Source organism: Apodemus sylvaticus, chromosome 6 (genome assembly GCF_947179515.1).
Source record: "Apodemus sylvaticus chromosome 6, mApoSyl1.1, whole genome shotgun sequence".
In the NCBI taxonomy this organism is placed as follows: Eukaryota; Metazoa; Chordata; class Mammalia; order Rodentia; family Muridae; genus Apodemus; species Apodemus sylvaticus.
Genome location: NC_067477.1, coordinates 35,839,887 through 35,856,691, shown reverse-complemented (window position 1 = coordinate 35,856,691; position 16,805 = coordinate 35,839,887). Strand labels below are relative to the sequence as shown.

The window sequence follows — 16,805 nt, the reverse complement described above, 5'->3', positions numbered from 1 at the left end:
AGTAGTGAGCCGAGCTTGGTTCTGGTGGGAGAACAGTTGCGCAGGAGTCTCCTGTCTGCTTGTGTCTCTGCCTCTCCTACTGCAGGGGATTTCAGGAGTGAGACACAAAGGTCTGTGCTGGGGGATTGGGGCTGTTCCCTTTGTCCCCTAATGTCCAGGACAATGGAGGCAGAAGCTGGAGCAGGGCCACCAGAGAGAGAGAGAGCCCCATGGTGGTACCCACGGGCTCTCCGCATCATGGCTTATCTTAATAAGATGCTTATTCTGGAGCCCGGGATATAGCTTGGCTAGCAGGGTTCTTGCCTAGCGTGCACAGAGCCCTGACTCGAACCCCAAGTATTGCATAAACTGTGTATGGTGTCACATGCCTAAAATCCCAGTCCCGGGGAGGCAGAGGCAGGAAAATCAGAAGTTCAGGGTCATCCTTGATCCTGGGTTACTCAGCAATTTGGAGGCCAACTAGAGGTGAACGAGGGTGAGAGGTTTATTTGCTCCTCCTGCCGGGGGCCTGAGAAATTTGCTCTTCTAATGAGCCCCAGATGATGGTGATGCTACTGGTGTGTGGACCACACCTTGAGGGGACCACCCTTCTCACCTGTCAGCACCAGCTATCCTGTGTGGGCTGACTTAACATCCTGTGACCTCAGTTCTGCCCCAGAGCTTTGGCTACCAACTGGCTCAGCCCGGGGCCGGACCACCAATTACTGAAGAGTACCCACTGGCAGCTTGGGCTGACGGAGCTAGCGGCGGAATCCAGAGCACACCCTTCTCTTCTCCCTCACAGCTCCTTGTATGTTCATCCCCTGCTCAGGTTCTGCTTGTAGAGAAATCAACACAGACACGGCCAGTTACCTCCATTTGACCCTCTAAACAGACGTAGGGAGTTGTTGGTAGCTTCTTCAGAGGTCCAGTCTTAGAAAACAGCAGATCCCAGAATGTGTGGAATGACAGTAACCAGGATGTTGCGTCCTGAGGCTGCCCTCACACTCTGTACCCTTCTTGCTTCCCATTGGATGGGCCTGTGTCAGACTCATTGGTCTCACCTCTTAAAGAACTCAGTCCAGTGGCGGTACAGCTCAGGACCTCCAACAAGACGACTCTCCCTCCATATAATATTAGCATTAAGTAGAAGGGGGGGCGGATCCTAAGTCCTCCTCATCCAGCCTTCACTACAGCTTTGTGCCTCCCCTGTCACAGAAGTTCAAGGGAGGGACTAAAAGGCTGACGATGAGCTGAAGATGTTGCTAAATTGGAGCGTGCTTTCCTACACAGAAGGAGCCTTGTCCTGCCTTCAATTCTCCCCCTCCACCCCTGACCCCCGCACTGTGTAAGCCAGGGGTGGTGGTGCACACCTATTGCTTTCCTGAGGTGAAGGCGGGAAGATCCAAAGTTCAAGGCCAGCCTGGGCTAAAAGTGTCTGAGGGGTAATTAGCTCATTAAAAAGCAGTTCCTGTCAGGGGCTTGCTGGGTCGTCTTCTGCCTTAGCTCCTGCACCTTCTTTCCCCTCAGGGAGAGGATGTGGGCTGTAGCCTTTAATTGGAAACTGGGTGTGGATGTGTGGGTGTCTTCCCCACCTCTCTGCCCCACCTATGAAATCTTTGCACTTCTCTACCGTCCTCTTTCTGGTCAGCTTCCTCTTTTCTGCTGAACTGTTTGTGTATAACTAGTTGTTTGTACTATCAAAGTGGTAGCCAGAGGCTTGGATGGGATGTAAATCTCTCTATCAATGGCCATTTTAGCTTTCTCTTCTGCTGGGTGGTATGAGTGAAATATAGGCTAAGGCCGCTGACAATTGCCCACCACCCTTTATTTCCAGATCCGCAAGTCTTCCTGGAGAAGGAAGGGCAGGCTTTGAGGTGGGACACTCTTACCTTCAGGGGAAAGTACAGAACTTAGCCTCGGAGGCAGTAACCCTGCTTTCTCTCTCTGAGGACTCTTTCTCCATCTGCCTTTTTACTTTTGAGGCAATCTCATGTAGCCCGGGACCTTCATCTCTGTTCCCCACTTAAACCCAGCTCTCCCTGGATGCAGAGCAGAGCTGATACACTTGGTTGGCAGAGGCCTTTGTTGAGCTGTCACTTGAGGTTTCAGAGGCTAGAGATCGCAAGGTGATTTTTAGGATGGAGCTGTACCTGGAGAGGCAGGACCCAGGCTAGCTGGTGGGATGGATGGACTTTAGATGATGTCTCTTCTTCTGGCATGACGCTAGCCATCCGGGCATGGCTGTGAAACTCTGAGCCAGGGCAGCAGTTTTAAAGTCGGGGCTCCTTCACCTGGAGAGTTGGACCAACTCTTGATGCCAACATCTTTCTTGTCCGACAGGTGTGCGCCTTGACCGAGTGCGAGGAGGCCGCCAGAAGTACAAGCGACGTCTGGATTCGGAGAACAGCCCCTACCTGAACTTACCGATTTCCCCGCCTGCTAAAAAGCCATGTGTGTATCAGGCAGGCCCTGCTACCTGTCTCAGCCTGGGATACCTGGCATCTTCCTGGGGCGGTTCTGTCTTCCCTCCACTGGGTGGTGGGCCATGTGGATCTAAAGATGGCCAACAGTGCCCAGTATTACCTGGCTTCATCAGAAGGCCTGTCTACATGGGATGACTTAAACCCTGCCTCCATGTGAAATAAGGGTTCCAGTATACAGACCTTGTTTCCATGGCCACCCTCTCCTGTTCAGGGTCCTCTGAGCAGCTTTCCATTGTAGGAACATCTCACTGACCTCATTACTATTGCTAGCAGCTTTGTGATGTTAGCAGACAGCAGACAGACAGCAGACAGACAGCAGACAGACCCCAGCCATATTTGACCTTCCCATGGGCTTTGTCCCGACTCTTCCCCAAGCACTGACTGTTTGCTCCCTGTTTGGTCATTACAGTGACTAAGATTGTCTCGAATCTCCTGGGGGTTGAACAGGACAAGCTGTATGCCATGCCCCCCAGCGATATACCCGAGGGAGATATCAAGGCCCTGACCACTCTCTGTGAACTGGCAGATCGGGAGCTTGTGTTCCTCATTAACTGGGCCAAGCACATCCCAGGTGAGTCACGATGGGGTGGGGGCAAGAATGGTAAGGGGCTGTAGATTCAACCTGGCCCATAGCCGTGCCTGGCCTAACAAAGAAAGCCTAGAAAAACCTTTGCCAGCCCACATTTCTAAAGGTCCCTTTCTCTTCTGTGGGTAGCATTTGGAAGGTTTGGTGATGTTTATGAACCGCCGGGGCACATTAGAACCACTTAACTATTTTGGTAGAGCTACAATTAGAAAGGTTCACAATCGGAACCACCAAGATAAAACAGTAGGCTTTTCCTGTAGAGTTCACAGCAATGACCATGGAAAACAGCCCTCTTCCTTAACATCAGCTGCAGGCAGATAGAAGGAGTTAGGAGCAGGTTGGGAAGTCAGCTCAGATTCCAATTTTAGGCCTAGAAGCCGTGTGACCTGAGCCTATCGCTTGACCAGTCTTGTGGGACTATGAGAAAATGACCTTCTCAGTTTAACCCAAGGGCGAAATGAGGTCGTTAGTCCCAGGTGTGCCACCTTGCTGGCATGTGCCAGCGTCACCTGCATGCTCACCGTGGCCACCTGCTGGATCGTTGCCTTGTCTCCTGGTTGAGACTCCATTGCAAGATGAGCATACACACTGTGTTTCAGACCCCTGGGCCTCTCACTCTCTGGACCCAGGCTCCATTGTAAACCTCTGGGTGAGTGAGTTCAGGTGAACAGTGGGAGCCCATGTATTGCCCACGGGTAGGGGGGGCATTCTCTGTACAGTTCAAGGTCCTTCCCCGTGGACTGTATGGGAGATATGCTGTTAGCTCTGGCACTGAACCCCTCTTCTGTGGCCTCTTTCTAGCTGTGTGAAACATGGGTTCTTCTTTCTGTGTAGTTTTCTTTTCCCCTCAGCCGTGGCCCTTAAAGATCACACATGGTAGCCCAGCAGGGGTGTCCTGGCCTGTGGATACCAGCAGTTAATTGAGGTGATTCAAGTCCTATGTGGGAAGGCACCCACTTGTGGACAGGAGATGCTGTTGCGGACGCTAACCTTCGGGAAGCCTGGAGGTTTCTGACGTGGTCTCCTGGCTCTCTAACCCTTGGGTGGGTTAGCCAGGAACCTGGCTAGTGCGTCCTTTGTAAGAAGCTCAGGCTTCTGGGATTATACACTCTGTAGTTTTGAAATCCGTCCTGTGCTAACTCAGCACAGATGTGGCATCAGGCTGATGCTTAAGACACCTCAGCCTGGATTGCTCCACTAACCCCAAGCCAAATTGGGCACAGCCACCCCAGCCCAGCCCTCGAGACTACTATTCCCGGTCAGTCAGATACAGGGTCAGGAAGGTGACTCTGGAGTGACGCCTGGCGGTCTCCTGGGTCATAGTACAACTTCCTTTTGTTGCCCTTATCTGCACACCTGGAGGAAGGGAGTGTCCTTCATCCTACAGTTTTCACATCTATGCCAAGTAAGAGGAATAGGCCAGTAGGGTGCTTGCTGGGGACATAGGCTTTAGAGCCAGACTGAGGGGCGGCGGGGGCGGGGGAGGGGGTGGGGTGGGCCTCCGGTCCTGGCTCTGCCCTTGGTGACCTTTTCTAAGCTAAAGTGTTCCCATCTGTAAAATGGGAACCATAGAAGCCCCCACTAGGAGTCCCGGGAGGACGTTGCACACTCGGAACTACCACACCTACCATGGTTGTCATGGTTACTAAGAATGACACAGCCTCCACTGCACGGGCACTCCATCTCCAAAGCCTGTGGATCAGAGACTGGGTAGCTGAGTGTGGTGGCTCATGCCTGTCATCTCCACACTCTGGAAACAGAGGCAGTGGGCTAACGGAAGGGTTGAGGCCAGTCTGTTCTGCATTCCAGGCCAATTCCTGGCCAGCCAGAGCGGAAGTAAAGTAAGGGAAGGCTTGCTTTGGTATGCCTGTTTTGCATAAATTTGCATGTCGAATCTCTGGGACTTGACCTTTGGGTGTTTAAGGTAAAATTAACTAATAAGGGTCTCCTGCCACTAGTTGTAAACCTCACACTAAGGGCAAAGAAAGACCAAGAGTCTTTTAAAAACAATTTTCTTTTATGTCTATGGGTAGGTGTTTTGTCTCCTTATAGACCTGGGCACTGGGTGCATGCAGTGCCCAAGGACACCAGAAGAGGGCGTCATCCCCTGGAACCAGAGTTACGAATGCTAGTGACCGTCCATGTGGGTACCAGGAATCTACCCTGAGCCCTTTCTATAGGAGCAACAAGTGACCTTGCTGGTGACCATCTTTCTAGCCTCGTGTCTAGGAGATTTTTAAAACTGTTGACTGAATCCTGCTTACATGGAAGAAAGGCTTACAGAGGAAGTGAAGGTTGGTTAGAGGGCTAACATATTAGAGCCTTCCCCAAGACCATGGTGGAGCCTGTTTATTCTGGTCAGGGACACTCAGAAGGGAGGATTTCTGACTGCCTACGACTGGAATTCTAAAACTCTTTGGCTCATCCGACCTTCAGTGTCTTTAGCTTGTGACCTACAACTAGCGACACAGAAGGTACTTCATGCTTGCAGAGTAAGCATGGGACAGTGGGTCTTCCCCAAGGTGTGGCTTAGAGCTGAAGAGGTGTCCACTCATTAACCAGAGATGATCTGAGACCCCACCCCCAGCCCAGAAACCTGAAGCCTCTAATAGCTTCATATATATTGTATTTTTATAATCCCACTGCACTAGATTTTATTTGTCTTTATGTGTCTATGACATGGTGTCTCCTCTGCACCCAGGGCCATTAGTAAGTAAAATGAGGTCCTCCTGAGCATAGCTGTGGGCTGCGTTACCCTGATTCTGGGCTTCACAACTGAGATGGCTTCGTGGGACAGCCTGGGAGGCAGCGCATACAACCTGGCTACACCGGAAAACAGCCAGGTTGATGCAGGGAGCAGAGTAGTGCAGAGAGACAGAGGTCACACAGTCCACAGCGTGTTGTAAAAACATATTTAAAAATACGTTTATTTCTAGAATGTTCTACCTCATCTCGTCTCTTCATACCCAGTTGGGTAACTAAAACCTCAGAGAGTAGACTCTAGACACAGGAGGGGCCACCATTCTTCACCATCTGTTCTATTTTAGGAGAGGAGGATGCTACTGTGTGGCACTGGCTGGCTTTGAAGTTGTGCTCCTTCTTCCTTCTGCCTCTTCAGTGCTGCCATCCTAGGCTCAGTCAGAATAATAACAGTTTGCTCAGTTATTGTTTGGTTACACTACTGTAAATACAGGCTGTTGCCCATGAGTTGAATTTTTCCAAGTATTGGGCTTCCGGGAGGGTAAGCCCCAAGTGGGAGAGCAGCAGCTGAGGCGACCCAGAGATGAGAGATGAGAGCCGGAGCCTGCAGCCCCTGTAGCTAGGGTGCCGGTAATGCTCAGTGAGTGTCACAGTCTCCTGCATCATTGTCTCATTCATTGTGGCCCCTCCCCAGGCAGCATGGATTCCACCTTGGCCAGCAGAGCCTTCATCGGAGTCACCACTCCTGCCCAGCCCAGGCACCCCCGTGTGCAAGGGGATCCCCAGAGGCCTCTTCAGGAAGGCTCTCTGGACAGCCTGCTCCCAGGGAACCGCTGTCTGGCCAGATGACAGATGAGTTGCCATGCAGCAGCAGCTGTGTCTGAAGTGGCCCCAGATCCTATAATTACATCTCCCTTTATTACCTCTCTAATGGCCCTCCAGGTCGGCAGAGACCATCATAAATTAGCAGATTATGAACTCCACTTGCCACAAATTATGTGCGCTTTTTTTTTTTCCTTTTAAATTCTAGGAGCACATAGCGTCAGTGGGGGGATGGGGCCTGCTGTTATTAGATCCACTGGTGCAGATAACGCCCCATTTTTCTGGGGCTGAGGAGCAGATGGAGGGAGGTCTGAGAGCCGGGGGTGGGGGTGGTGGTGGTGGTGGTGGTGGGGTCCTGGGCTGGGCAGTACCACCCAGGGTGAGCTGCAGGGAGGGCTGGCTGGCCAGCCTTGCTGGTTCAGAGCCCGGGGCCACCTGAGCATCTCTTGGGCTTTGCTGGCTCAGATCCCGGATGAATTGCTGGGGACCCAGCCCATGGGAAACACAGGTGGAGGGTGTTTTCCCAAAGGTGCTTGTGTTTTACATGACTAGAGAATCTACTTCTCTGCTAATGTTAGGTGTAACAGCAGTGAACGGGGAAACTTGGAGTCTTGTGGGGAGGGAGAGTGCGAGGGGGAGAGAGTCCAGCTGGCAGCCACGGTGGTGTCCTCTCCCCATGGGCTCATAGTTTAACACTGTGTCACCCTACTTTATCGTGCAGTGATAGTAGATACTTCTGTAGGCTAAGCCAACCAAGAAGTCGTCTGTGTGTTTGCACATTTATTTAACCTCTGCACCGCTAACGTGGGACTGTCGGTCCCATTTTCCACAGGGTCAGAGTAGGCAGCCTTGCCTAGGGGTCACCTTTGGTGGCCAGCAGAGTGACTTCTTTGACCAGTTGGCTCTGGAGTCTGTGCCTCCGACATATCTTTACACAGCTACATAAATAGTTCTCCCGCACATGTTGGGTTGATATAATAATGTATGTATCACATTACATTTCCATAGTTTCCTGCCTGGCATGTGTACTGCATGTGAGCTAGTAACAACCTCTTCCTCACCTCCACCCTGGTCCTCTCCTGGAGTTAACTATCCCTGTTTTCTCTTGTAGTGTTTCTTTTCTCAACTATTAGAGAGCAATAAAGTGGTTTCCAGTAGGGACCGCACACACTCGCTGCTGCCTGGTGCCTAGCATGCACACGTGGGCTGGGGGTTTTCCCGGACCTCTCAGGTGTTGGAGAGGAGGAAGAGACTCCCTCCCAGCGGGTGAGCTCAGAACTCACACCCAGCTGGCACAGCGATATGAGAGTGAGCCTTCTTAGTGTTCTCTCCCACAGCAGCCTAGAAATTTCCAGGCGGCTGCTGTCCCGCCCTCCCCCACCCCCAGCAACCCAGCCTCTTATACAGGACCTAATAGGGTCTCTAAGCAGATGTTTTAGGTTGTTTTCCTGCCATCCCAGGGTCAGGCTAGGGCATCTGTCTGTCCTCCGCTGTGACTGCTTACGAGGCTGGGTAGGAAGGCAAGCTTAGGACTCAGGGGCATGTCTATACCTCTGTGGAGTCTCCCTCAACTATCCTTAGCATCTCTACCGGTGGCGTGTTCTCAGAACCTTCCAGGTTGAAGTTCATTTTTTTTTCTTTCTTTTTAAAAATGTATTTATTTCTTTTTGGTGGGTTTTTCGAGACAGGGTGTCTCTGTGTATCTCTCTCCCTGGCTGTCCTGGAACCTACTTTGTAAACCAGGCTAGCCTCCTCAGAGATTCACTCAGAGCTGGGATTAAAGGTGTGGGTCATCCCATTGGCTGGTGACATTTAGTGACATGTGACATCGTCTCCGTGGCGAGCCTTGGAGGCTGGGAGTTATGGTTTGAGTGAGCCATCAGTTTACAGAGGCCATGCCTTGAGGGATGAGCCTCACCAGCCCAATCCCATGCCCAGAGCCTGGCCGAGCCTCACTCCCAGCATGTCTGCTGCCTCCCAACTCATTTGTCTATTCCCGTCACCCTATGTGTCCCCTCCCCGGTCTTTCTGCCCTGAGACTATCCCTCCCTGTGTGCTCCACTTCTTCCCCGCCCACACCCTTCCACGCTAGCTGATTGGTATCTGTTAATTAATGTCACCCAAAGCCTCTCCTACTCATGGACCTGATAAGGAAAATTGGATGTCCATTTCTATCTATCTTTTATTACCTCCAGCTTCCTGCCCTACCCCCTTCAGACCCCCACCCCCACCCCACCCCCAGCAGTCACATACCCTCTGTGGTACTCCTGGGAATGTGGGCAGATACACAGTTTAACCCCTGTGTTCTGTCTTGTCTACCCCACCCCCACTCCCACCCCACCCCCAGGGAGGCACAATCACCAAAGCACCCACCAGGTGGCGAGTACCCTCCTGCTCTGTGATTGGTCACCTGTGGAGTCTGGCAGCGAGGATATGATTCAAGACAAAGGTTGTATAGACAGGTCCAGGGCCCATAATGGTTGGACTTAGAAAATGGAGGCAAGATAATTGGCCTTCAACCTCAGGTTCCCCCAAGGGGGAAGGGACTCACCTTGGGTAGGTAACAAGAGTCCTAAAGGTGCCCAGAAACTGGGCGGGTCCAAAGAGGAGAAGGAAGTAATAATAACTTGCGTGTAAGGATAGTGGCAGCCTCCTGGGTCATCCTTGGCAGAGGGATGCTGGCCTACTGTGTGCCAGCAGTGGTGTGAGGTCTTCACACAAGCCTTTCATCCTCATGACACCCCCATGTCATGAGCAATGACTTACTTGGCAAGGCTAAGTCCCACACTAACAAATTCCTTCACTGGCAGGGATTCCCAGGAACAAATTCCCCGACAGCACGGCAGGCAAACGGTTTTGTGGACTCTTCCCTTTTTTTCTCACCCTTCCATGGCCTGGGAGTTGAGTTCAGAGCCTCATATGTGCTAGGCAAGCGCCCAACAACTGACCTATGTTCTCAGCCCCGTTTGTTTGATTTGATTGAGACAAAGTCTGGCTTTGAACTCCAGATCCTCCTCCGGAGTACTGGGATTACAGGCATGTACCCTTCCTGGCCAGCTGTTGCCTTCTCTTAATAAATCTAGCTCGCTTAGAATTTTGACTAATCTGCTGCCTGGTTCTGGGTGAGCCTTCCCCCCGGAGAAGTTACTGCCCCCTGTTTAGTGGTTAAGATGGTTGAAACTTACTTACCCTTCTCTGTTGGCTTCTCATAAATCAGGCTGTTAAGTGACTTAGGCGGGAGCCTAAGGAGCACAGCTCAGGATGTGGGCGGGGCTTGCCTAAATCTAGTCCTTACACATTCCAGTCTCAGCAGACACAGACCTTTTTCTCAACATTAATAAGAGCTCATGCGTTCTATAACCGTCTTCCCCTGTAGCGCACAGCCAGCCACTCTGAAGCACACTCCACTCTTGTGCCCCTCGTGTGTTCATTCCAATGACCAAGAGGTCCAGGTTTGCTGAAGTTACATTTCCTTATCAAGGCCCACACACAGCTAGTACGTGGGCAGTCAGGGTCAAGCCCAGGCAGTCTTTCATAGCACATTGGACAAAGCAGTGTCATGATTCTGGAGTCCTCTATCTTAGTTAGGGTCTCTACTGCTGTGACAAAACACCACAACCAAAATGCAAGTTGAGGAGGAAAGAGTTTATTTGGCTTGCACTTACAGATCATAGTCCACTGTTGAAGGAAGTCGGGACAGAACTCACACAGGGCAGAAATCAAGGCAGAGCTGATAACAGAGGTCATGGAGAGGGGAGGGTGCTGTGCTTGCTCCTAGTGGCTTGTTTGGCCTGCTTGCTGTCTTACAGAATCCAGGGCCACCCACCTGCCCAGGGCTGGCATCACCCACCATGGCCTGGGCCGTCCGCCATCAGTCGCTAATTGACAAAAAGCTTTACTGCTGGATCTCATGGAGGCACTTCCTCAACTAAGGTTGCTTCCTCCTCTCTGATGACTCTAGCTTGTGTCAGATTGATACACTTAACTTCCATCTTCCCTCCCTGGAGGGAAGAGGTAGCGTTGGTGAGCACTCGCGTCCACAGTACATCTGCGGAGTCTTCTCAAGGCACAGTGGCGACGGTGCAGGCAGCCAGAGTGCTCACAGGCTGTCTTTGGAGCCTTGCCCTCCCAGTAGCCTCTGCCCAGGCCACGGGTAACTGAATCCTCCTTCCTGGCTGGGAGGATCTGGTATTAAAGCAGAGAGAGCTTCCCTGGAGCGGCAGAGGGCTGGAGACACCCATCTTGCCACCCTCAAATCCTGCTATTAATTCAACAGCTCCTTCAATTACAAATGCACCTAATTACTCATTGTAGTCACTCCACGCTGGGAAAGACCTAGAACCAATGAGCATAGCCATAATAACTGTCAACATTGACTCAACTCTTGTTATGTAAGTCTTTTCCATGAATTCCGGTGTGACTCACTTACTACAGGGATAGCAACAGGCACCACGGGGCTTCCCCCCACTTCCCCCCCCCCACCCCGCCTCCAGCTGGGGCTGGGGACACAGCCCATCCTCCTGGTTGCCCTCCAGCAAGCACCAAGGACCACTTCTGATCATCAACCTCTTCCCCTTCTGCAGGCTTCCCCAGTCTGACACTCGGGGACCAGATGAGCCTGCTGCAGAGTGCCTGGATGGAGATCCTCATCCTGGGCATCGTGTACCGCTCGCTTCCTTACGACGACAAGCTGGCATATGCGGAGGACTACATCATGGATGAGGAGCACTCTCGCCTGGTGGGCCTGCTGGAGCTTTACCGAGCCATCCTGCAGCTGGTACGCAGGTACAAGAAGCTCAAGGTGGAGAAGGAAGAGTTTATGATCCTCAAGGCCCTGGCCCTCGCCAACTCAGGTAATGGTGGAACGCGTGGGCGGGGCTTGGCTTACGGACCTGGGGATGACAGACATTGCCTTTATTAGCCAGTACCCCATTAGTTACTTTTATCTGCCCGTGATGAAAAGCAACTTACGGAAGAAAGGGTTTAATTTTGGCTTAGGATTCCTGAGGGATAGAGTACAATATGGGAGCCGGGAGCGAAGGTTCGGTGTGGCTGCGGAAGCCAGGAGATAGCATTTCGTTTACGCACAGGGAGCAGAGGGAGCAAACAGGAAGTGGAATGCGGTTATAATCCTCCAAGCTGGTCCTCCGGCAAAGCTACACTTTCTGAAGGTTCCATATCTTCTCCATACACCACCAGCTGGGGATCAATTGTTCAAATTCACGAACTTATGGGGACAGTGCTCATTTAAGCCACTATACCCTGCAAAGGGTGGCCTAGAGTTCAAAGGACAGTCATGGAGGCCAGCGCTGGTTTTGAATTTCCTAGGCCTTTTACTTGCACAGAGACCAAAGGACATAGATTATTGCTAAGGGCTAGGTCTGTGTCGACCGCCTGAATGATTTGCTTCACTCTGAGCCTAAGTGGCCATAAACAGTGCCTAGTCCACAATTTATTTATATTAACCCCTACATTAGGGTTAGGGTTAAGGGTATACTTACGTTAACCACATAAGTAACACAGGAGTGAGTGCTCAGCTTGCTAAACTGGCTAGGACATTATGTACATAACATTATTATAATCCCATTTTACAGATGTGGACATTGAGGCTGGGAACGTTGTACATTTGACCAGGGTAAGACTGTTTAAAGATGCCAGGGTTAGTTCAGGTGTAGGGGCACAGGCCTTTAATCCTAGCACTAAATGGACTGAGAGGCAGGAGGATCTCTTGAGTTTTAAGCCAGCCTGGTTTACACAATGAGGTCCAGCCCAGGCAAGGCTACAAGTGGGATTCCATCTTAAAATATATATATGTATATGTATATATGTATATATATGAAAAAATGAAAAAAAAAGTCAGAATTAGGATCCAAGCCACAATCACACAACCATGTAATTCACAGAGAACACCGGCTTATGGATCCTCTTGGAATATTCCTATCAGATCCCCCAGGTCCACTACATCCAACTTCTCATGTGAAGGCTTAAACCAGTATTAAAAGGGTTGTAGAGTATTCATTATTTCCTAAGCTTCCTCAACTTCAACTGGATTATCTGGACTGAGGCGCTTGGTAACTGGCAGATCTGCCCATGCTTGGCGCCTCTGGTCTACCGGAAGTTCTCCGGGTGCTGGGGAAAGAGAGACATACAGGGTCTCTTCATGCGTGAGAGTAGCACTAGAAACACGCACACACAATCATAATCCTGCTGCAGGGGCACTATGTGGCAGAGTTCTTCCTCTGGCCAGGGTCAGGTGGATCTGAGTTCAAATCCCATCTCTGAGGCTGAAGAGATGGCTTAGCAATTAAGAGCACCTGCTGCTCTTGCAGAGGACCAGAGTTTAGTTCCCAGGACCCACCCACTTCCCAACCCCCACAGACTTCTAATTCCAGCTCCAAAGGATCCAACGCCCTCTTCTGGCCTTCACTGGCACTGCACACACATGGTACACATACATACTTGCACATGCATGTGTGTGTGCGTATGCGTGCATACGCGCGTACACACACACACACACACACACACACACACACACACACACACTATCCCTCACACTAACATCATGGCCTTGACCTTGGTTAGCTGTGTCCTTGAGTAGGACGTATTCCCAGGTCCACCTTCAAGCACCTGTGAGTATTAAAGATCAATTGCGGATAATGCAGCCCGGTGCCTGGCCCAGAGGAAAGCTCAGTAAATATTGATTATTGTCATTGCTGTTACAGTGTCAGAGGAACCGGTGTTCCCAGCACACGATGAGGGAAAGCCGGCTCCCAGGTGGACACACACACACACACACACACACACACGGGCAGACTCCCGCTTCGCTGTGTGTGCCAGGCTTTCCCCGAAAGCCTCGTCTCCCAGAAACTCCCATCCTCAGCAACTTGGCTTTGTTGCTGTTAGCTCCCCAGAAACATCCTCTGGTGCCTTTCCTGAGCTCATCAATCCCCAGCCAGGTATTGTCAGCCCATGGTGGCTTCACACAGCACAGCAGTCTGCCTTGGACATCTGTGTGGGCTCAGGCCTTGGCATTGTATTGTTCCTTTTGGCCTCCTGCCTCCTCTTCCCCCTCTCCCCTTTCCCTTCCCTCCCGTTCCCCTCCCCCCCCACATAAATCATTAACCCTGAGCCCCTGCCTTAGGCTCTGCGCCCAAGGACCTAACCTAATACTTGTTGTTGTGCTGTCTTTTTTGCTGTAGCTCTGTGAACAAACAGCACCTGGAATCCCACAAGTCCTCCCTGCCCCCCGACCCCCATCCTTAGCCCACTCTTTCCACTCCTTTTTGTGTTAGATCATTTGCTGCAATTAGTAAGCCAATGAGGATTGATGCCTCTCTGGGTTTTCTTCCCCACCCCACCCCCCACCAGACAGGGTTTCTCTGTGTAGCTCTGGCTGTCCTGGAACTCACTCTGTAGACCAGGCTGGGATCTCAAACTCAGAAATCCACCTGCCTCTGCCTCCCAGAGAGCTGGGATTACAGGCATGCGCCACCACCGCCCAGCAGTCTCTCTGGTTTTTAAGACCGTCTCATCGGTCTGTCGCCCACACTGGCCTGGGACCGACTGTATATCCCAGATTGGTCTGAAACTCATGGAAATCCTCCTGCCTCAGCCTTCCAAGAATTGTAATTATAAGTGTTTACCAACCTCTCATGGCCGGGGCCCTTGCCTGCAACCAGAGACTCCTTATTCCTGTCTTCTACTAGTTTTTCTAAAAAAACCCAGTCAGTATCTTGTGGTCCAGGAAGGGAGATCTGGGTGGACATGACCCAGATCTGAGGCAGAACAGTGACCCAGGAGCCAACAGAGTGAACTGGATGGAGAAGGGATGTCTAGGAGACCAATCAGGCCTCCTGGCAGCAGTACAAGGGCCCCCGTGGCTAAGTGAATGGGGTGACACAGGTACCTGGACGAAGGGCAAAGCTCATCAGAGGCTGACCCGGGCCCCTTGAGAGCCTGCCAGCTGTCACTCACCTGCATCCCAGCCATCTCTAGGGCTCTCTGACAGCAGAAAAAAAAATTCATAGTCATTGATTTTGTAATTAACAGTTTATCAATGCCATCGATACAGACTTGCTGATGGATTGCACAGAAATTGATCTTGCAATGTTATTTTATTTCATTTTTGGTTGAAAGCACCTGCCAATTGTGGCTCCTTGGGGAGGGTGACAGGATGGAAAATGGGGTCAGAGGTGACTGGGGCCGGGCCCTGTAGGGATTCTGGAAAGTACAGGCAGGGAGGAGACCCAGGGGCATGCGGAACATCACTGTGTCCAACCAGCTGGTGCAGCTGCCTCTGCAGTTTGGTGCGCTGGACTTGTCCACTCCTTCAAGGGATGCAGAAGGTTGGCTCAGCTCCTTCTGTCCACACAGCAAGCTTTGGGGCTCCAGTTCGTGAGGGGCAGCACAGGATGTTAAGAAGTGTCTTGGTAGTTCTCCCACAGGACCGGGAGATTCCCTTTGTTTGGCTCAGACCCGGCTGTATCCCGGTGTTTCAGAGTTCATGGCCTGTAAGCCTTCCGAGTCAAAGATGCTGAGGGTCAGACCCATGCAAGGCCTCGAGGATGCTAGGCAAGCACCCATTCCGGAGCTACATTCCCGCCGGCTCCCTCTGTCACCACACCCCTCTACTCCCCTCACCCCCAAACACCTAGACTTGACTTCTGCCCCTTCATGTCTGGTCTGTAGCCAGAATTGTAAGGTTGTTGGTTGGACTGCATGTGGGTGGTACCCGTGGCCCAGAGTCATCATGAAGACATGATGGTGTCAGTAGTAATAACAGTGAGGCTCCTATGATCCAGGTGCTTATTTGTTCTAAATCCTTAGCTGTATAACCCTCTTAAACCCTATGAGGTAGGTATGGCTAGGGGGACAGAGAAGTTATATAACTTACCTAAAGTCTCAAAAGTGAGGGATATAGGACTCAAACACTGCCAGCAAGATTCCAGAGTCCCTTCAACACCTCTGCGACATCCAATAGGTCTGCCCACATTCATGGGCAGTGCAGTACCCTCCTGGTGGTCTCTCGGTGAGGTCTGAGCTCAGTGCTATCCTCAGTTTCTGACTCAGCCCTGCCTTGAAGATCCTCACTCTGCTCTGAATAGTCAGTCAGCTTTTGCAGAAGGCAGACGGGCTGCCTGCTGGTCTGTCCTCCACTCCAGAAAGGCCTTCCATGCTGGGGGTGACAGCCAGGCCCTACTGACCGTGACCCTCTCCTGTGTCTCCAGATTCAATGTACATCGAGAACCTGGAGGCCGTGCAGAAGCTTCAGGACATGCTGCACGAGGCGCTGCAGGACTATGAGTTGAGCCAGCGCCATGAGGAGCCACGGAGGGCCGGCAAACTGCTGCTGACCCTGCCCCTGCTGCGGCAGACCGCCGCCAAAGCCGTGCAACACTTCTACAGTGTGAAACTGCAGGGCAAGGTGCCCATGCACAAACTCTTCCTGGAGATGCTGGAGGCCAAGGTGTGATGGCCCAGCACACAGACAGACGGACGGACGGACGGACACATCCGTGTGGAGACCTCCACAGCCCCCAGCCTCGACTTCTTCACACCCGCGTCGGGGCTCTGAGCTGTCCCAGAAGAAGGGGTTTTCTTGCTTCCTGGCCATGTGCAGACTCCTGGGGGGCAGCAGACGGGGAGATGGGGATGGGAGGGTGGGGGCGGGGGCTCATCTGTCACCCGCATTTTCTTTGGTATTTTTTTTTTCCTTCTCCATGGGCAGTGCTAAGGCTTGGGCCAGGGCTGACTTCTCTTAGGCTGGAGACCACCAGAGGAAGCATCCCTTCCTGCAAGGGATCCGTTTCAGGCCCTCTCCCTGTTTAGGACCTGGAGGTACCTGGATGGGCAGTGCTTAGTGCTCAGGACCCAAGAGACTTAGATTGGGTGCTCCTGAAGATGTCGGTGTCACCGAGGGCAGGTCTTGAGGGCAGGAGGTCCCTGTGACCTCTCCTGAGGCTTTGTCCCTCCTCAGTCTAGCTGGCTCCCTCCCCTCCCCCCTTCTTGTCCCAGTACACCCGGTTCTCAGTGGATGCTCCTGCTTGAGCACCCCCACCCCCAAGTATCCCCTCCCCTCCATCCTGCCCCTGCCTTAGCCAGCTGAGGTAACTCTGGGGCATGTACCTGGGAACTCGCTGGCTCAGAAAAGGGTATAGTGGGTCCTGTACCCACTGCTCCTTGCCTATTGTTTCTCCTCCTCTTGGGCATGGCCAGCCTAGAAACCTATGGAG

At 52.0% G+C, this 16,805-nt stretch overlaps 1 protein-coding gene across 3 annotated transcripts in view; it reads left to right on the top strand.

The window, feature by feature from the left end:
• The window catches only part of Esrrb (estrogen related receptor beta), an 89,317-nt gene extending 73,256 nt beyond the window's left edge, over positions 1-16,061 (top strand). For 2 of the 3 annotated variants that reach the window (XM_052185349.1, XM_052185350.1), the window contains 4 exons: positions 2,323-2,433; positions 2,875-3,036; positions 11,157-11,426; positions 15,801-16,061. In XM_052185349.1, the coding sequence (XP_052041309.1) occupies positions 2,323-2,433; positions 2,875-3,036; positions 11,157-11,426; positions 15,801-16,045 (788 nt within the window). In that variant the 3' untranslated portion in view covers positions 16,046-16,061. Of the gene's footprint in view, positions 1-2,322; positions 2,461-2,874; positions 3,037-11,156; positions 11,427-15,800 lie in introns of all 3 variants that reach the window. The other variant, XM_052185351.1, reaches the window with a different exon arrangement.
• The last annotated feature ends 744 nt before the right edge of the window (positions 16,062-16,805 follow it).